The sequence below is a fragment of the Lucilia cuprina genome, chromosome 2 (assembly GCF_022045245.1).
Source record: "Lucilia cuprina isolate Lc7/37 chromosome 2, ASM2204524v1, whole genome shotgun sequence".
Taxonomy (NCBI): Eukaryota; Metazoa; Arthropoda; class Insecta; order Diptera; family Calliphoridae; genus Lucilia; species Lucilia cuprina.
Genome location: NC_060950.1, coordinates 51,791,270 through 51,813,447, shown reverse-complemented (window position 1 = coordinate 51,813,447; position 22,178 = coordinate 51,791,270). Strand labels below are relative to the sequence as shown.

Genomic DNA, 22,178 nt, shown 5'->3' with positions numbered 1-22,178 from the left:
ATTTTGTAAAGTTATAATAAATTCGTTAGTTTGTTTAATTGGGTAAAAAATCTACATTTTTGAAATCAACTATTTTGAAGGTGAAATATCGACAAAATGCCGATAATTCGGCAAATCTGGCAGGCTTAGACATAACAGAGTTTAGTGTGACAATTTTCGTCATGCTAAATTAGCAGCATGTAAAATTTTTGACATAAATATCTATTTACTTTTGGGGTTTTTGTAGAATTGACTGCAACTTATAAAGGCGGCTTTACACGAGCACACAAGTAATATATATGATCTACAGTAATCCCTCGATTTACGTCGTAATTGGTTCCGGGAAAAGGCGACGTAAATCGATATTCAAATAACTCATACTATCAGATGCATTTATGTGTGTTGGTATATTTTATAAAATAAAACAAAATAATTAAATTTTTATTGTATATAACTTCATACATATATGTATGTATTTTTAATTTCTTATAAAAATTTATTTCATACTTTGTTCACAAAAAGTTTAATGAATAATAAAAAAATAATGCATTAACACAAATATATAAATATGTACTATTTAAAAGAGGTACATATAGAAATTTTTACTTAAAAACTAAAAAGATAATTCAATCACATATTTTTGTACATGGTATATATTAATTAAAAGAAAAAACGTTAAAAATTTCAATAATAAGTGAACTAATTAGTGAATATAAAAGTTAATCATTGGAATCCGAGTTCGATGAACAGATTTCAGAAATTATCATTTCAATGTCATCATCAAAAGTAGTTTGCTGTGATGTCTGACTCTGACTTATGGATGTCGTGTCTGATGAAATAGATATAAAAAATGAATCAATTCGCTTCTGAGGCATGGTCAACTTTTTTTGTTCGTACAGTTCGTTGTAAGACTTAAGGCCTTTAGTTATTGACTTTTTTGTTGACTCAACTCTTTCCTCATCATCGTCAAATTCTTCAGGCCTCTGAGAGTTTTGCTAATGGAATCTGAGGATATTTTCAACTTTCTCTTTCCCCTTGATTTTGTTGCCGATTTGAGGTATTTATGAGTGCAAATAGTTCAGAGTTGGTTAGTGGTTCTTCTTCAAAATTCAAAATTTCAGCCACATCTGATTCATCTATGGCATTCGTTTCCAGGAGAGACCTGTTTCATCTATATTGAAGACTTGCTGAGGGGTATATCCTTCATCATCAATTATCTCCTTTAACTTTTTAGGTAAGCTAATAGCTGCCTCATTGTCTGCACTCGCAGATTCCCCGACAACTTTTATATTGTGTAGTTGAGCTCTTTTTTTTTAAATTTGTCCAACCATCTTCCACTGGCAGTAAAACTACAATCACCTGCATCATCATTTTGTACAGAATTCGATTTAAATTCATTGAACAAACTTATTGCTTTTCTTTGAATAACTAAAGTTGTTAAAGGAATGTTTTTTTGACCAAATCCTTTATCCACATTAACAGAGTATTTTCCATTTGTTCTACAATCAATGGTCTTATTTTGGAGGTGTTTTGAAGGGAAGAAGACCCAGCCGCTGTTGCACTTGCACGGATTTCTGCTCCACTTTTTATAATTGATCTAATTGTTGTAGTTGGAAGACCCATTATATTAGCTATAACAAATGCCTTTTCGCCACTATCATGACGCCTTAAAATGTCTATCTTAGTTTTTAACGAAATTACATTTCGTTTTCTTTTTATAACATCACTTGTTTTATTTTTTGAACTCATAGTTAATTTAATTAAATATTTTTTTATTGTTAAAACTCTATCTTTACTTTATTCAAATAGTTACAAAAAGTTTTTAAATTTTTAAAGAGGGAATTCCCCTGATTTCATTTATAAACAACAGAGGCGACGTAAATCGAATAACGACGCAAATCGAAGTTCAGAGCAACAAAATTTTTGACGACGTTAATCGAAACAACGTAAATCGAGACGTCGTAAATCGAGGGAATACTGTATCACAATTTTGTAGAGAATAGTACGAATGGTATCGTCTAAACACAATATGCAGGAAGGTTAAGCGTTTACTAAAGTATATAATGGCGGCTTATTAAATATATAAAAAAAAGTAATAAAGTACAATCAATAACAAAGTTTAGATTGATTAACACAGTATAACTCCAATACTCTTCCTTAATCTGCAACTTGTTATTGGACTCACAAGGCCTAACGAAAGTATTCAAATTTAATTTTATTAAGTGGTTTTATTAAGACATCAGCAACTTGTAGATAAGTGCTTATATAAGATAGTTTAAAGCAGCGTTGCGCGTTCATATTGTTCTAATTACGAAGATTTTCGGCAATTCACACGTACTCAATCCGATCGTAAAGAAATCTCATAGCAAGAGCGTAAAATTTACATCAAAGTTGGTTGATGTCGCTTTGTTTCAGAAATTCCAAACAAAATTTGTAAAAGAACATCATTAGCAAACAAGAGAGACCTGGTTTACACCGGGAAACTTTTGATTTTTGTGTGGGTGAGAAAGAAATATCAACCATCTCTTTCTCTCACACACAAAATCAATTGGCATTATAGCGACTTAATTTATTTACCGCAAAACAGATGTCTGGGCGTGTGCATTGTGAAAGGTACATAAGACATCCTACAACCTCTTGATACGGAATATTACACATTTTCTGAATGTTTCAGTTGTTGTTGAGCAGTCATCTTTTGATATTTTTTCATTACAGTTCATTGGCGTTGCAACTGGTTTTACATCTTTCATTCCGAATTTTTCTGGATTATTTTCTTGATCAAGAGCAATAAAATCTTTCCCGCGAGTTGTTCTCATTCCTTGTATTTGAGGGACGGCACCGAGGTCTTTCATAGCAAATTTTTGCATTAGATTATTTTTTATATCTTTAATTATTAATTATTATCATTGTAGATTAACAGGAGATCGTCTACATAAACAGCTATTATTAAAATTGTTTAATCTTTAACTTTATAAAATAAGCACGAATCGTATTTTGATTTTGTTAGTCCAAATGACTCAAATGATTCCAAACTCTACTCGACTGTTTAAGTCCGTACAAAGCTTTATTTCGACGACAAACTTTTGATGAATGGTTTTTATCTAAGTAAAGTGGTGGCTGTTCCATGTAGATCTCATCAGTTAGTTGTCCTTGTAGAAAAGCCGTGACGGCATCCATTTGATCAATTTTAAGATTCATGTGCGAAACGATTGCAAAAAGGTATCGCAGGGAACTATGGCGTACAACTGGAAAAAACGTCTTGTCATAGTCTACCCCCATTCGCTGTGTATCCTTTTATAACTAATCCCGCTTTATAGCGGTCTATCGATCCGGCTACGTCACGTTTTTTTCGGAATACCCATTTGCACCTAATAGCTGTACGATTTGGTGGCAAATTACTAAGTGACCATGTCCGATTTTCTGTAAGTGATTGATATTGCAAGCTTCCATATGTCTGGATCTGTACGCGCTAAAGCTTCATCTAGAGTTTCTGGATCATAAGTGTATGTCTGAAATAAATTTGTGGCAGTATTTGATGGGCTTGGAAAAGAATTTTTAAGACTCTGTACAAACTGATCTATTTTGATACGATGGAGGCGCTATAATTCCAGAAAACCCATAAAAATCATTTGCTCCTGATGATGAGTTTCCATCTGATGGAATAGAGTTAAATGTCTCATTTGCTGGTCCACAAGCAATTAATGAGGATGTAGTTTCGGTATCGGTGATGAAATCATTTAATATAACAGGTTTTTGACGCAGTCTTTCGCTATGCCGTAAAATTGATATGTTAGGTTGTCTAGTAATATTATATGATTGATTTGTTGTATCTGGTTGGTTTGTTGTATTCGTTTGATTTTTCAAATTTGTTTGGTTGGTCACAATTGGTTGCTTTGACCTATTCGTTTGATTTTTCAAATTTGTTTGGTTGGTCATAATTGATTGGTTTGTTTCAGCAATATCAGTATGATTTAAATCCAAACTTACTCTGCTATGGTTTGTATATAAAGTTAATTTTGTTGGATATTCGGAAGCACTTATATTTTCATCAATAAATTATATATTTCGGCTTTTAAAAATTATATTTTTTGTACTTTCATAAAGACGATAGCCTTTAGTATGTTCATCATAAACTGTCATTATGCATTCGAGAGCTTTAGGGTCCCATTTTTTACGGGTAACTTTTGGTATGTGTACCATAGCTATGATTCCGAGTTTATTGTCACGTTGTTGTAGTTAAAACAACTGCTACTAGTTGTGTCTTTTGCTTGTGTTTTCTGTTGTGTTTATGTTTGTTGTTAATGTGTGTTGTTTGTATTCTGTGGATTAAGTTCGGTTTCATTGTTTGTGTAGAATTGGATTGTATTATTTTTTGACATATTTATGGGTGTTGTGTTATTAACAGAGCATTTATAGTTTCTTCCGAGAATATTCAATATTTGATTTTGGGTATTTTGTATTATTCGGCAATGCGTAGAACTTCCTCAAACTGTAATACCATGCCTTATATATGATTCTACTAATGAGAAGTATACCTGTCTTAAAATGCTATATGTAGCTTAAATGGCATAGCATACATGCTGATTTTTGTAGTTTATTCTGTAGAATATCAATATGATTTTTCCATTTATACCTGTTGGCTACATATATTGTTGTAGAGCAGCTTTCGTCTGTTTAAAGATTTTTCGTGAAAACACTTGTTTGTGGTATATTATTAATTGGTTCTGGTGGGATATGTGGTGGTTTGATATGCATTAACTTTGTTCAATTGCTTTTGTATTAATTGTATTGCAGAGTTGATATTTTCATCGGACATTACTATTGTTGAAATATTTTGGAATATTCTATAATATAAAGTCAGAACAATAAAAGGGGATTTTTTTGTTACTTTTTCGTTCTACAAAAGGTACTTTTTGAAATTTCTATAATATTGAACCTAGAAACATGAAATTAAGTATGTATAGAATGAATTAAGTGAGAAATTTAGCATGTAGGGCCTTGACTAGGTAAGAACCTACAAAACGGACTTTTAGTACTTTTTCGATCTACAAAAGATACTTTTTGAAATTTCTATAATATTTCTATAATAATAAGAAACATGAAATTAAGTATGTATAGAATGGTGAGAACCCATTAAAGGTGTCTTTTTGGTACCTTACCGTTTTGCAATTGGTATTTTTTTTTTTTTTTTGTAGTAAAATTCGCTTTGACTGTTTTTATCACATCATGGTGAAGGGTACATAAGATTCGGCACAGCCGAATCTTATTTTGTTTATAAGAGCTTCTAGTTTGCGTATGAAATCTGTAACTTTGTGAACAGGGGGGCGATAAATTGCAAGAAGGGAGTATGTTTAACTGTTTGTTTTGATTTGAAGGTACCCGAATTCAAATGATTTATTGTCAAACAAAACTTGAGTATATTTAATATCTTCCATTATGTATACGGCATGATTTTAATTTGATGTATTATTTGAATTGTGCTTGCAAGAAATGAAGCAAAATTAAGCCTGAGAGATCGAATGTTCATATAAATAAATGATGTAAGATAACTTAAATATTGTTTATTAATTTGGATAAAACTATTAAAAGGTTTTTTTTTGTATATTCATTTTTATTTTGTAGAAGAAAGCAAAGTTTATATATTTTTTGGTTTGTAAATATCAAAAAATATGTGAAAGTGTGTTTTTAATTTGTAGATGTAATAAGTTCAATATCAGATGCGTTGTTTATAATGATTGCTGCTAAATTTTCATTCTTACGGCGAAAATTTTGCCATCTCTGACCCATACAAATTTCCATGTAGCTCCTTTTTGGCGTTTGTTTTGGTCATCCAAAGCAAACGGCGATTATTTGCTGTTATTTGGTTTGCTTATATCTGCTTAGCTAATTTATACGTTTACCCAGGTTGCAATTTTTTTGAGAGCTTCGTATGGTGCAATATCTTTATGAATATTTTTTATTTCTATATTTTTTTATCAGTTGCTGTTCAATTGTATTAACGTGTGTTAAATTTCTTTTGTCTTTCTTTATCACTCTCTACTAACCTTGATATAGTGTTTGTTATTGTTGAGAGTACAAATTGTATCTCTTCTTTAATTCCGAGGTGTGATGAGTTAACATTAGAAGCAATCCGAAGTTAGTTAAGAAACGTTTGATGAAACAGCAGAGTTGTTGGTTGTGATGACGTTCATATTAGTTTTAAGGACAGATTTAAATTCTAAAACTTGATATTTAACGTCGCCTAATGTAGAATTAAGAGCTAATGAGTCTTTGAACATTTTGCTCTGTTTTCGCCGCTCTCATCATATTCACGCAATTGTTTTTGCTGATTTTTATACCCTTCACCTTCGTGAGAAGGGTATATATAAGTTTGTCATTCCGTTTGTAATTTCTATAATATAATTTTCCGACCCTATAAAGTATATATATTCTTGAGCCGCCGAACTATATTTAGTTGCTTGAGCCGCCGCCGAAACATTCGGCTTAAATCGACTCAAATTTTTTTAATGTTTTTATTAACTAGACTGTAAGATCAATTATGTTTAAAATACACTATGGTGAAGGGTATATAAGATTCGGCACAGCCGAATATAGCACTCTTACTTGTTGTAATTAAAAACGACTGTTTGATATAGGTTGTTGGGATGGTATATTGGGCTTGTGCTGATGTTTGTAACATACAAAAATATATGTCATATACCCACCATATAAAATATATGTCCTATACCCACCTTCATGTATACCGTCGGCTTAGGATCGTTTTCTGAGTCGATTTAGCCCCTATACAACAGAACCCGCCGAAAAGGGCTTCTGTGTATCATAATTATGTTAAATATACCTGTATATCGATAAAAAGCGGCACAACTAAGGTTTATACAAGCCTTGATGACCATGCCAAATTTCATAAGGACCGGGCCTCATTTGACCTTAGCTCCCACACAAAGTCCCCTTCAGAAAATTACTTGAATGTCAAAAATTAACTTATGAAAACAAATATCGCGATGAAATTCAACACAAATAAATATTATATGAATATCGGTCTTGGTTCATATTTTTCATAATAAGGGTATCATATGGTCGGTCATGAATTAAACTAATTATTTTCACATATTAGGTTAAACACCAAAAAAGATTACTGTATTTTGTTTATTACATAGAATTCGACTTTTATATAAAACATTTAATTTTATTTTCAAAATTCTTTTCATTCACGTTTTTACTTTTTAAGAAAATTTTCTTGAAAAAAATTCTTTTTGGTATTTATGAAAATTATATTTTTAGACTCTTCGAATGAAAATATGTTATTATTAAACATAGGAAGAATTTTGGAATGTTTTATAATATTTTTTAATTAAATAAAAAAATATTTAACTTAATCTAAACGGTTGAAAATTACTAAAATTTTCGACCTTTTCCGACTTTTCCGATATTTTGACTCTTTTAGAATTTTTAAAGTAAAAATCAAATAGATTTGCTCGAAATCTCAAAAGTACTAGATCTCGCCGTAGTGCAAATGGAGAATAAGCCTAGCAAAACAGGGAAAAGGGTACTTTATTTTCGGCATTGTCATTTTGTTCGCACTTTTGCTTTAATTGCGTTTAGAGAATTGTGTTTTCTAAAAAAGAAACAAACATTAACTTTGTATCTGAAAACCATTTTTTGACGCGTAATAAAATAGCTAAGCAGTTGTGCAGTGAGTAGAACATTTAACTAACAAACCGAAGTCCTTGATTCGTATTCTCTGGCACCTTTTTATTGTGAAAAACAAAACAACTTATTCAACAACTTCTTTGTATGCAAAATAACTTCTTTAACTCAAGTTTTTCCTGGAAAATATACAAATTTTGTTGTTTTGGTGGAATTGACTTCACCTTAATAGAGCACTTTTAGCTAAGGCCCTTTTTAAAAAAAATGAACGTTTAAGGTGGAAGTACACAACACGCGTCGAGGCGGCAACGCTTTTCAAACTTTAGCACTTTACATGCTGCAAGTTACACACTACGCGTCATTTTTATCTTTCTTTTAATGTTTTTTAAAACTATTACTGTTGTAAAAATCAAAATTTTAAGTTTTTATTTATTTTTTAAATTTTTTCTTTCATTGTTGATGAAATTTAATTTATTTTAGTTTATTCTTATTCTACACAAAACAAAATACAACCCTGATCAGCTGCCGACGCGTTAAAAACTACAGTGTTTAACTTGTAAAATGAAAATACACTATATAAACTTTTTTTGACAGAAGCCTATAACGCACAGTGGTATAGGAAAAAAAAAGAGGGAAATAATTCAGTAACTTCTAAAAGGTTAATCCGATTTTTATGAAATTTGGTATGTACAAAGAGGAGGTGTTGTCAAGTTTAGGTTTTGAATTTGGACCTTATAGGCCAACCAGGGGCCCAACGGGTCCTCAAATTAGGACACCTCGGCTATGTTAAATTTTTAAAACGATCCTATTTCTACATTTGAGTTCCGATTAAAAAAATTTCGTATATAGAATCTCCTCATCGAGCACTATAAAAAATTAGGGAAAACTCAACATCTTTTAGAAAATTTACCTAGTACTATTATTTTCATCAATGTATGTAACAAATTTAAGAGTTAACCTTATGGATAAAAATAATAGTGCTAGGTAAATTTTCTAAAAGATGTTGAGTTTTCCCTAATTAATTTGTCACTTAAAAAACATTAGGTAGGCATGTTATATATCAATAGAAAGGTAATTTTGTCTATTTTTCTAAACTGTATATAATTTTTGAAAATAAAAAACTCGCTGAATATTTAAAAAAAATAAAAACATGTTTTTTATTCAGTTTTTTTTCAAATTGCAATAAAAATTTTATTTATGAATATTTTTTGATGAAATTTTACAGTTGGGTAGATTTTTTACTCAAAATCCAAAATTAAATAAAAATTTTCAATTTTCTTATTAGATTAGATCCCGGAATTCCCAAAAAAGTTTTAAAAATCCCAAAAATGGGATTTTTTGTTTTTTTGCCTATTATATCCATACCAGGGGCGGGATTATCGAAACCCGTTACAAAATGATTAAGAACATATTAGGTCATATAAAGCAAATCACTATTATTTGATATCGACAATGCTATTTGAGAATTTTTGCTCAAAATTGAATTTTTCATAAAAAATAGGGTTTTTTGGATGGACCTGGTCCCCTCGGTATCAAAAATTTTTAGGTTTTGTTTCATTTATCGTATTTTATTTAATGTCAGCTTTCCAAAAAGTATAAATTCTATATACATCTTCTTAGAAACATTTTAAATAACTTAAAAGGAAAAGATACTTTTTTCCCCAAAAAATGGCAAAAAATCGCTTTTTAATTTTTTAAATTAAAACGCCTATAACTTTGGACTCAGTCATGATATTTACATAATTCTTTCACTGCTTGATATATAAACTTGTTGTTAAGCGAATAAACAAAAAACGAAAATCGGGAATATTTGGACCCGCTTTTATCAAAAAACTAAAGTAAGGACGGTAAAATTTTTAAAATTTTAATTTTCAAATGCGTATATTTCCTAAACTATAAGATAATTTACTGCTACATTTTTTATAGTGCTCGATGAGGAGATTCTATATACGAAATTTTTTTTAATCGGAACTCAAATGAAGAAATAGAATCGTTTAAAAAATTTAACATAGCCGAGGTGTCCTAATTTGAGGGCCCCCAGCCGGGCCCCTGGTTATCCAATAAGGCCCAAATTCAAAACTTTAACTTGACAACACCTCCTCTGGTGAAATAAGGACCATTTGATTATAAATATATGGGTTTAGCTAAAAATATTGTTATTTTTATTTGAAATATATTATATAATATATTATATTTAAAATATTTTTTACTTTTGTAATGTAATGTAAATAAAATTCAAAATATTTCAAGTGGCAACACTGCATCATGTATTCGAGTGATCGCACACGATCTTCATTATTATTCCATTATTTCACCTAGCCCCCATACAACTTAAAACGCCGAATAAGGCTCATAATTATATTTAATATACTCGTATCTAGACAAGAAGCTGCAAAACCAAGATCCATACTAGCCTTCATATCTTATATGAACATAATAATTATAAGGTCTCATTGGATCCTAACCCCTATAATAAGCCCCCTTCAAAATTTGGCTTAAATGTCCACATTTTTTTCAACAATATATGGCTTAAGTATATATGAGGCAAGGTACAATTCAACTTATATGCTGTATTTTAAAAACTACACCACATTTTGTTTTGTAACAGGTGTAGAGTATTATAAGGCGGGCTCGTTTGGTGAGTTTTTTGTTTACAAATATGTGTTTATGCACGTGAATAAGAAGCAAACAGAACCAAAAGTGTTGATTTCAATATTTACATTAAAAAGATTATATTTGATCAATAAAAATGTGCATATAAATTAGTAAGGAACAAATTTGATAAATAAACGCTTTTTTTTTTGAATATATATTGTTACAGAATGCCTTTTAACAAAAACATTATAAAAATGTTAATATGGTGGCGTATATAAAATTATACATAACTACATTATAAAAATTTTAATATGGTGGTGTATATAAAATTATACATAACTGCTATCGGACGATCTTGTAGAACCTTTAGTTGGAATTGTGGAAATACATTTTTTGTGGATTTCATCTTTTTATGGTTAGTTAGTTTGAAAGGAGGATGTATACAAATCAAATCCGAGGAAATACACCTAGGCCTCTATCGGGCCTGTTGTGCGCTCCTTAACCAGTGCCACGGGTGGGAATCGAACCCACCACATCCGGTCTACCAGGCTAGATCTCTAACCACTAACCTACCGGAGGCCACATCTTTTTATGGTTAGTAAACACCTTTTTATTTTACAAAAAATGATAAATACTTACTATCGGACGATCTTTTGCTCGATAATAATCTAAGTTCGAATTGCATACATTTCCTTATTGTGTTGAAACTCCTTAAAAATCGACCTGTTTCCTTTCATATGAAGGGAATCACAGTGGACCTTACAGTTTCCGAATGGAGGTGCACCTTTTTATACAGCATAACCCGTATAACATAATTTTTAATTTATTAAGCAATTAAGCAATTTCAAATTAAAACAAATGCTTATTTTAGACTTTTTCACATTTCAAAAGTATACTCTGTATACTTTGTGACGAAATTAAAGGTTTACTATACCATGTTTGACCTTATAAAGCTTTATGAGTCTCAATATATACTTTTTTTCGTATAAAATAAAATTATTTATTTATTGAATATTTTATTTTAACATCATTTGTTTTAAAGAGTCATAAAAATTACCTTATTTTTAGTCATTTGAAAAAACGCCAAATTAGTCGCATTACACGTATTTTTATTGAAACCCACCACACAAGAAATCAAAACAGCTGTTAATTATTAACTCTTTTTAATAGGTTGTTTTCTTAACGGATCTGTGAACTGTTGCCAGATTTGACGATTTTAATTATCAAAAATAACCTTTAGGCGATTTATTCCTAAATTTTACGATATTTAAAAAATAAACCTTTTTATACGATTTTTCATATGTTTTATTATCAAAAATAACCTTTACACGGTTTTACTCCTAAATTTTACTCTATTTAAAAAAAAAAGTATTTTTAAACAAATATTCATATGTTATTAGATTTTTAAAAGAAAGAATAGGTCCAAAGTAAAATACATAAGTCGGGGTCTTTTTTTATTATACAATTTTGGGGTCCTTTTAAATTTCTTTTAAAATCAGAAATAGCCCAAATGAAAAACTAAAAAAAAAAAAACAAAACAAGTTAAAAATTTCGCGTTTTTGTAAATTGGACAATTTTTTTTTTTTTTTGACTTAGGGTTAATCTTTCCTGGGTCCATTTATCGGAGCGCCAAAAAATTTAATAAAAATATATCTCATTTGCACATATTTACTGAATACCATATCACAAGAGGAATTTTGAAATAAATTTATCAAATTATGCGGATAATAGCCAACTATAGTTAATCGAAATTAATAAAATTGTCCCTATATCTACATCAAATGGATTTGACGATTTCATGACGATTTTCAAAAATCAATTGACGATTTTTTTTCTCGAAGTTGGACGATTTTGCACCAAAATCATCTGGTAACTATGTTTGTGTGATCTTATAACTGAGTGTACATAGTAGAGCCCTTCACAAGACAACAATAATGTGACAACTTGTTAAAAAATATCGTGTGCGCCATCTTAATTAAACACACTATATGTCCCCTCAGAACTTTTATCTGTGGTGACATGTAGCGTCACTAAAATTTTCCACAAATTACGATTCGTGAGTCTTTTGCTACTTCACTTTCTTCTCTACCCCCTTTGTCACACACTGGTGTCTCTTTTCTGCCTTTACTGATAAAATTATTAATTTTGCGCCATTTTACTAAGCAAAAAGCATACTATTTTACGCATAGAAATATTATACATATTTCATCTTTGGATAGTTCTAATGTAATGGTATTTATAGTTTCCCTATATAATCGATAATTAAAAATAATTTCCAATCTTTTCTATGGTATCTAGGAGAAATGTCTTAAAATTAATGCTTTTGGCCTTAGTAGGGTGTACTGGTGTTAAGTATATCATGGGCTATAGTATGTCGATGAAGGAGTTAGAATATAAATAAATGCACTTTGTTGTATATCAAGAAGGCTCATTAATAATACAATAAAAGATCATGATCGCATCAAATTTTCCGTCTCTGTAGAGATACATATTTACTGAAAAACATTAACGTTAAGGTAATTAGAACCAAGAGAGGATTTAGTACTTAATATTTTTTTTATATAGAGTTTGACAGTTTAACTACCACTAAAATCTATGCATTCAAACAATCAACGGCGATCACCTGGCTTGTAGCATACACTTGTACAGATGCGTCTTACTAACTGGTTAGTAGAAAAAAGACAATAAAAACAAATTTTAGTCAGCGTTTGGTAACGATTTTTTACACACGCTTTCTACGGTGTGGTGCGCTATAACTATTTGTTTGTTGTTAGTGGTACGTTAACCGATAACAAAAAATGTAATTGTTTAATCCAACAAAAAAAAAAAAACAAGCGGCCTAAAGGGGGAATTTATTTTCTTGTCCATCTAGCAGTATAGTTGTTGTTCTTTATTGGAATTTTGTTTTTAATATTGTTTATATTGGGCTGGTTGATTTGTTGGCTGGTATGTGTACTAGGAGAATTAAAACAAGTGTGTGAGCTATGATGACGACTTTGTAGAAATAACATACTAGTTAGAAAAGTGGTAGTTAAAGTCTGTAATACATGGCCAAATAATCATACAATATTTGAAGTTTTTTAATATGTATGATATAATTCTCCGTAAAATTTACTAAAAAATAAAAAATACCTATAAAATAAAAAAAATATATATATTCGTTTGAGTTAATATATGAAAACGGCTATCTATTAAATACAGCGGAAATAAATATCAAAAAAGCAAGAATACACAAAAGGTAAAAGAGTGAAATCTAAAAATAAATATTAAAGACAAGTTTAACTCAAAATACAAAAGTTAAATCAAGATTAGTAATGCCACAATGCAAGTATTTTAGAACTACAACGGTCGCGCCTTAATTGAGAGGAAATAATACTAAGTAATATATACAAATAAAATATATTTTACACTTAAGTAAAGATCCAAATTCAATACCTTGTAATTTATATTGCAAATGTTTAACTACAGTGCCTATATAATGTTAATATGTTCTATGAAATATTTTTTAGTACGATATCTGTATTTATTTTTCATAGGTATTAAGTTTTATTTTTTACATTGCCACGCCTACTGAAAGCAAATTGTGTTCAGGTCAATTTGACTACAAACAAACTCTTAGATTGAACTAAGAAAGCTACATTAGAATTAAATGTTATTAACCGTTATGTCAATACCCACATACCCGGGTATGTTTTCATTTTTGAAGTGCTATATCTCGAGATCTATATATCGTATCGGCTTGAAATTTGGACTATGCTTTCAGAATAATGTTTTCTATTTCCTAAAATTAGTTAGAAATATATATACATACATGCAAAAAACTTCCCTACTTACGACAGCAATTTAATGCTAATCGATTCTATATACCTTAATAAATAATATATAAAAAGTTTTGTTCAATTATCATTCCCGGTCACTGAGTAATAGCTTCTTGAAGTCAAAATTTTACAAAGTCAAATTCTGCATAAGGTTTTTTTGCATATGATATTTTTGTTAATAGGAAAGCAATAAGAAAACTTGAAATTGCTAAAATTTTATGATCAAAAACTGTTTAATTTATATATACAGACGTTTTATTAAGTTTGTTTTAATAATTATCTGAATTATACATACCCGGGTATGTTGGGTATTGATGTACGTAATTTTGCTCGGGTATAGACAAGACGGTTAAGGTTTAATATAAGTTAATGAAATCATGTAATGGCTTGTAATTACATACATACAGCTGTGGTCTTTTAATTGGAATTTCTCTCTTTATATTGTAGCTTGAAATGATTTGTACCTATAATATTATGAAAATGTTACGTTCGGTTTCAGTTCCAAACACTTGTATTTTATTAGTTGATGTTAATATAATAAAATGGAATGCCTTTTGTTGTTTAACATTTCTTATTTCCATTTGAATTTGGTGAAAATCGCCCAAACACAAATCAAAGAAATTACGGCAACTAATAGGAAGCGGCCATTTCTTTTTTTTAGTATTACTTTATTGAAAGTCAAAATATACAATGTTTCATATAAAATCGAATTAATGAGTTGGTATTAAGTTAAAATACATAAGATATTTCAGCATTAAAATCATAAATAAAAGTAAAAGTACAAATAAGTATATAGAAAAACTTTTAATGGAAAAAACATTTCTTATTTAAATGTTTTAAGTTAAATCTAATGTTGATAAAAAATTTAATTGTATAAAGATTTTACTGATCATACGGCTTGGGCAGACTGATGTTTTTCTGAAAATTTTTGACGTGGAGCGTGGATTGAAAACCGTCCATTATTTCATTCAGGCCCATACGTATAAAGCTTTTAAGTACATAATTATGTGAAATATAGAAGTCTTAATTACCTTGCTGAATTTTATAATAATCGAGCGTCACTTAATAATGTCTCTCATATAAATCCATCCACCAAATGTTTTAATTTAATTTAAATTTTTAAAATTTAAATTTTCAAGCTAAATTAAACATGGATTAAGTAAGAACCTCAAATAGAAAACATTTTGGTACTTTTCCTTCTTCAAAAGGTATTTTTGAAATTTCTATAATACTAAAGCTAAAAACATGAAATTAAATATGAATGGCCCGGATTAAGTGAGAACCCATCATAGGGGACTCTTTGGTACTTTATCGTTCTTCAAAAGGTACTTCTTGATATTTCTATAATATTAAACCTAGAAACATGAGATTAAAAGTGTATAGCCGGATTAAGTGAGAACCCATAAAAGGGGACTTCTTGGCACTTTTTTGTTTTTCAAGAGGTACTTTTTTAAATTTCTATAATATTAAACATGAAATTAAACATGTATGGCCCGGATTAAGTTAGAACCCATTATAGGGGACTTTTCACGAATACTGTTCACGAATATTTTATTAAAGATCCTGTAGAAAAGTGTCAGAATTTCCAAAAGGGAAATCTGTTTAAATATCTCGTTAATTATGAAGATATCACGAAAAGTAAAATAAAACAAATATGAATGAATAGTCGGGCGTAGTCGACCATATGATACCCTACACCAGTCAGTATGTATATTAAAAATGGAGATTATTTAAAAAAATAAAGCATTTGGTTTGTTTTTTTAACTTTATTTCGGAATATTTTTACTTTTTTTTTTTGGCAAAAAAATAGATTTTTTTAAGAGGGCTAAAAGGGGAGTAGGGCAAAATATGGCCCTATCCTTAAAAATGTTGGTAGGGGAGTTAAGTCTTCTTCAATATTATTTATGTAGAATTTAAAAGTGTTATCATGACACTACCGATCATTACAAAAATCGGTAGTGTCATTTAAAGTTCTATAAAACTAAGTTTTGTAGACTTTTGTTAACATAATGATCATTTAAATTAATTATAAGCTAAAAGGCCCTATTTGGGGGGTACGGTTGTACGGGGGCTAGTCGAAATAATGGACCGATTTTAACCATTTTCAATAGGCTTCGTCCTTGGGCCAAGAGAAGCGTGTGTGCCAAATTTCATCCAATTATATTATATTATTCATCCAATTATTGCGACCTGTACCTTGCGCACAAGGTTTACATGGACAGTCAGCCAGACGGACGGACATAGCTTAATCGACTCAGAAAATGATTCTAAGCCGATTGGTATACTTTAAGGTGGGTATAGGACGAATATTTTTGTATGTTACAAACATCAGCACAAACCCAATGTACCCTCCCCACTAAAGTGGTGTAGGGTATAAATATCGAACATTATTTCATAAAATGTTATTTAAATATTTTGTGAAGTCAATTTTTTTAATCTTTCATAAGAACTAAAAATTTTATAAAAAAAGTGATAAACGCTTACGGCAACGTTTCGAAATTAATCGCAGAATTCAGAAAGTATTTTGAAAGTTCATTAATCGAAAAATATAAAGCTTTAACTTTCAAAGAATAATAGGAATGATTCGTAATGGGTCTTGACAAAAAATTTATAGCCTAATAAATTGTAGAATGGAATCGTAGACCAAAGTTTGTATGTAAACTTATTAACACAAGATATATTCTCATATTTGATACAACAACGGTGTAACCATATTAAAAAATTATTGACTCCAAAATGATTGAAGATCGTTGTCTTTGAAATTAAGTAGGCAATAATATTGCTCTTGACTAACTGATTGATAAACAAATCATGACCAGACGTTGCGTGTTACGTCTTTAAAGGGGTTCTAAATAAATTACTGCATATTTGGTGGTAATCGGCCACGAAATGCGTCATAAAGCCCCTCAAAGCTACACATTATTTAATAATGTTTTCTATGAAGGTCCTGTCTTTTTTGTTTTTTTATTTTAATATTTGAACTTGAATTGAATATTCCTATTTTTTTAAGCAAAATTTGAAGTAAAATTTAAAGATTCGAGCTGTAATATTTTCTCAGATATATCAACTTTTCAATTAAATTCATATGGGGGCTCCAAGCACCCCCAGATGAAAGTGTCGCTCCCCTCATGGGAAATCAATCTATTTCCCAAAAAGTAGTTATGAATTTAATAGTTTCGATGGGGAGCTTAACACTACATATATGAATAAAATACAAAAATTCGTATATCTTGGAAATTGTTAGATTATTCAAATTTTTCATAGATAAGTAGAAATTGACAAATTGGAAAAATAATAATTTGCTTGACTTCTCTCATGTGTTACATATTGTAAATCTGGAAGACTGTTGTAGTTAGAATCTTCAAAACCAATAAGTGTTTTTATATTGCTTTTTGGGTAGCAAATCGCACCGGAAACTTCTCGAAAGCATGTCCAACAAAATTATTGAAGATTTGGAGAATATATATACTCTATACGGTCTGAAAATTTTATTATAGAAATTACAAACGGAAACTTATATATGTCTTTCCAACGATGGTGAAGGATATAACAAGAAAGTTTCTACGCCTCGGGTTAAAAAAAAAAAATAAAATGGATTTGTAACCGATTATGGCCAATAGGCTAGGCTTATTTTGGAAAATAAATTAAATTAAAACAAGTAAGAGTGCTATATTCGTCTGTAAGAATCTTATATACCCTTCACCATAGTGTATTTTGAACATATTAGTTTTATAAATTTTTCCCGACTACATTATTATTACATTAAAAGCAAAACAAAACGAAATAAAAAACAAAATACACAAGGCATCTAAACCAACAGACATCTAAACATACATAACGAAAAACACAGAAAAACAAAAACAATATAAACAACGCAATAAAACCAACCTACATCCAAATATACGAACAGAATTCACAAAACCAAAATACACAACTCAATACATCTACACACACGTGTACATCTTTTTCTAATATACAGTGTTGTTGTTGCTTATTTTACAAAGCATGAAAAAATATGGCATTTTTGATGAAATTTTCAGAAATTGTCTCGGATTTTTGCTCATATCTCCGTTATTTACCGACCGATTTTTCTAATTTTAAATCTTCTCGAAAGCATGTCTAACAGAATTATTGAAGATTCGGATCTCGCCGATATCTGGGGTGTTATAAAAACTGATTTCAACAGACAGACGAAAATTTTTGAAAATTTTTAATGGAATTTAAATTAAAAAATTTTAAAAATATAAATTTTAGTAAATGTTTTCTGTTGAAAGAAATTGTACACAATTTTCTATAAAAATGATAAATATATAAATAAAAAAATATCTTTCTCTGTAAAAACACTTAATTTTATATACACTTATAAGTACATCCACATAAAGACATCCCTATGTTGGTACTATTTACTACGATACTGATTTGTTTGGAAGTATCTTTCTTTCTTTGCTTCCTTTAAAACATATGAGAACAGGCTAATTTTCAGCAAAAGAAGCATTATGAGCTCGGTTTACTTGGTAAAAACCAACAAATACGGATCAAAACATATACATAAACATATGTATGTACGCATATGTACATTACATATGACTAACCAGATTTAATATGGAGAGAGAAAAATGTATTAATCTTGTACGTCTTTTTGTGTTTTAAATATTTTTGAAATATTGAATCTATGTACATTATGATTCTTAAACTAAAAAAATAAAATAAATGTATTACATAATATCAAAATATACAAACTAAGCGCGAACTGGTTGTAGCTCCGTTCGGCTTAAAGTAACAATAATTGTGCATATAATATAAATTACATTAGTTTTTATTATTGATAAAACAAAAACGTTTTTGCAATTTTTGAAACAAAGCGACAACAACTCTGTCCGTCTGTCTATGTAAAACTCTAATTTTACCACTTAGCAAAATAAATTAAACAAATACATCGAAAATATTTGTTATTGTCCTTAGCAGTTTGGTATGAAAATTAAAATCGGTTCGCATCATAAAAAGTGATGAGTAAAAAATTTCAAACTGCCTCGAAAAAAGTTTTTTTGTAATTCATCAGTAGTTTTCTCAGAAACCATTAAATATAATTCAATTTAAATCCTGCGTGCTACCCACCCAATTACTGTCAAAGACCCAAATTGCGCAGCGACCAGTTATTACCCCTACAAAAGTCCTTATACTCTTCCTGTCCACAATATATAAATCATTATACAGTTTTTTTCGGATCGGTACATAATTTTTCTTAGCTCCCATATAAGGTTTACTTTAGAAAATCACTTAATAGCACAAATTGTGATTATATTTGAATAAATTATTCTACAAACATAATTTCGAATTCGCCTCTTACCTTGTTTCAAAAATCACTTTAACATTCATTGCAAATAGTAAAACTCGACAGAAATAGGGTTTGTAAATATACTAATCAATCTCCTAAAATTTTGGACATCGACAAGATCGGCCCATAATACGTCTTAGCAACCGTACTAGGTCCATATTAGAAAATCACTTCATTTTCGAAACCCAATCAAAAGTAGCGACTATATGCATAAATGTTAGTACCCTCACTGCGGAAACAGAACTTTTGTCAAGTTATCATTAAATTAGATAAAAGGTAAGTTGCAGGTGCGGGTATTGAAGATTCGACACAGCCGAATATATTACTTTAACTTGTTTTTTCCGCTTGTTGAGTTTTTTGTTAATTGTGAATAAAACGGTGATGGAAGTCTTGACAAATTTCAGCATTTTTTATTTTTTACAACATTTACTTTACAAATATGTACTTAAAAAAGAATTAGAAATGTTTTCTATTCCTGTGTGCTTAATATAAAATAAAAATTAGCTTCTCATTTCCGGATGTGAACATAAATAACAAAAAATTGCTAATTTCATTCATGTCTATTTATTATGAATGTATCAATTAAACTGTTTTTTTATTAAAAATGTGCCTTCGTTCTTAAAAATAACGAATGAAATTCTTTTTATGTGTTTGTAACATAAAAGTGATTTTTCATGTGAGTAGAAACAAAAGAACTTAATTTTTCCATATATTTTTGGTTTCTGGGACACGAATTCGTTCGTAATAAACGAAAGAAAATGTAAAAAATATACAATAGTCAAAGGTCAAAATAATAGTCAAAGTAATGCCAAAATACGAAAAAATGTGCTCCTTGAACCTGGTTGTAATTGTATGTTGTTTTTCAACAAATAATTTTTCATAAATTATTTTTTTAATATGTTCTTAATCATTCTATTTTTGTTTATTTTATAGGGTGAACATTAAACGCCTTATTACTACATAAAACAATATTGAAAATTTTATAAATGAAATTGTACGCAATAATGTTCTGTTGCGATAGAAAAAGCTCATTTAATTTTAGACATTTTAAATGAAAACTTTTAAATCTTTATTAATAACAAAATTTTAAACTTGATCTTAATGACAGAAATGAAATGTTAGTGTGGGATCGTTTTAGATAAAACAGGCTGTAACTTCCAGCTTTTAAATGTTCTAATGAATATTCCTATTCGGTTTATTGGACAAATAATAATTTATATTAGCCGGTTAGTATTCGGTTGATCGAATAAAAGGACATTGAAGCTTTTTATATTGCTTTTAAAGTGTCATCCTTCATATAATAAACAAAATTATTATTTTCCACTTCTTTGAATTTACTAAATCCACAGAAAATCACAAAATTTAGGTTCAACTAGCCTTTAACAAGAATGTAAAAAATTTGTTGGATTTGATGTTTATTATCTATTTTTTAAATTTGTAATTGATATTTATAATATCTTTGTTTAAAAAATAACCAATTTCAGAAACATTTGTGTTTTATTTTATTTACAGCAATTTATATATATTATTATATGTTTCATGTTTTTTATTGGATTCATAAAAAATAAATTTTGTGCCTGTAAATTGAAACTATTCTTTTGAAAAGGCTCGTTAACAATGTCATATTCTCATTCGAACGGGGGTGATGGAGGCATTGCCGATGCTGGTAGCCATCGAGGTTATTCGGGTGATGAACGTGAGTCTCGAAGTGGTGGAGAAGATGGTGGCGGAAGTGTTGGACGTAATGATGATAGTGACACACTATTGCATGATAAACCCACCTATTTACTTGAACACCTGGCGACGTTTACCGTAAATAAAGATTCCGGTATTGTCTATCCAGCAGACGGCATGAGACGTTTGTTACAATTGGAGAAAACTACTGGTATTTGGTCACAAAAGATGCAGTTGTGTTTAGATTATCGTTGGGTGCTAATAATGGATTATGAAACAGGAGTGAGTATGGTTTTCAATAAAAGATCTCAGAAATAAGTTTTTAAATTTTTCAGAACATCATTGAAAGATTTCCTGCTACGCTTATTCAAGAACCAACTGCATTTACATCTACTGATGCTATGGAATTGTATAATAACATATTAGTATTTATTGTTTCTGGGGGCAGTGGATCGCGTTCTGAAATGCATATTTTTCAGGTTAGTTGAATTATGGCAAAAACTAAACGTTTCAAAACTATCCCAATTCTTATAATGTGCGAGTTATTTGTATCTTATCGAAGGCATGTCCGAAAACATCGCTAAATAGACTTTGCTATCTATAGGGAATCGGAATATTTTTTTTTTATTTTTTACAAATTTTAAACCAAGCAATACTTTATGAATACTTTATGAAGTCATATAAGTAGTTTAAATTGTGTAAAGTAATACAAATTAATGCGTGATGACAATAAGTTAAAGTTTTTATTTTTTATAAGTTTTTGCAATGTCTTCTAAAAAAACTTTCTAAAAAATACGAGTCTAGCGCTGAAATTCTGCACAAGCATATTTTTTACGGTTTATATAAGATTCGACATAGCCCAATATAATTTTTTTTAATTAGTTTACCTGGGTATGTATACAAATTATATGTCAGTTATCGGACAAAAAATAAGTTTCATTATAAATTTCATGCTTTATTTTTATATTATATATCTATATATCTATATATTTTATATATCTTATGAAAAAAAAGTTTATTAAACATCAATACTCAGTCAAGTGTCTTTATTCATAAATTTGAATGTGTTTGTGGAGCCTGTAACATTAACAAATATGGGCCGATTTTGATGAAATATTTTTTTTATTGTG

General features: G+C 29.5%; 1 protein-coding gene across 5 annotated transcripts in view; it reads left to right on the top strand.

Moving 5' to 3' along the window:
- Positions 1 to 12,870: 12,870 nt before the first annotated feature.
- Positions 12,871 to 22,178, top strand: part of LOC111682615 (epidermal growth factor receptor kinase substrate 8-like protein 1) — a 28,645-nt gene continuing 19,337 nt past the window's right edge. For 4 of the 5 annotated variants that reach the window (XR_006940333.1, XR_006940334.1, XR_006940335.1 and 1 more), the window contains exons 1-3: positions 13,041 to 13,459; positions 20,887 to 21,330; positions 21,384 to 21,527. Coding sequence is in view for 2 of the 5 variants with exons in the window: in XM_046947008.1 (XP_046802964.1) it covers positions 20,992 to 21,330; positions 21,384 to 21,527 (483 nt within the window). In the remaining 3 variants the exon portion in view is untranslated. Of the gene's footprint in view, positions 12,998 to 13,040; positions 13,460 to 20,886; positions 21,331 to 21,383; positions 21,528 to 22,178 lie in introns of those variants that run through there. The other variant, XM_023444607.2, reaches the window with a different exon arrangement.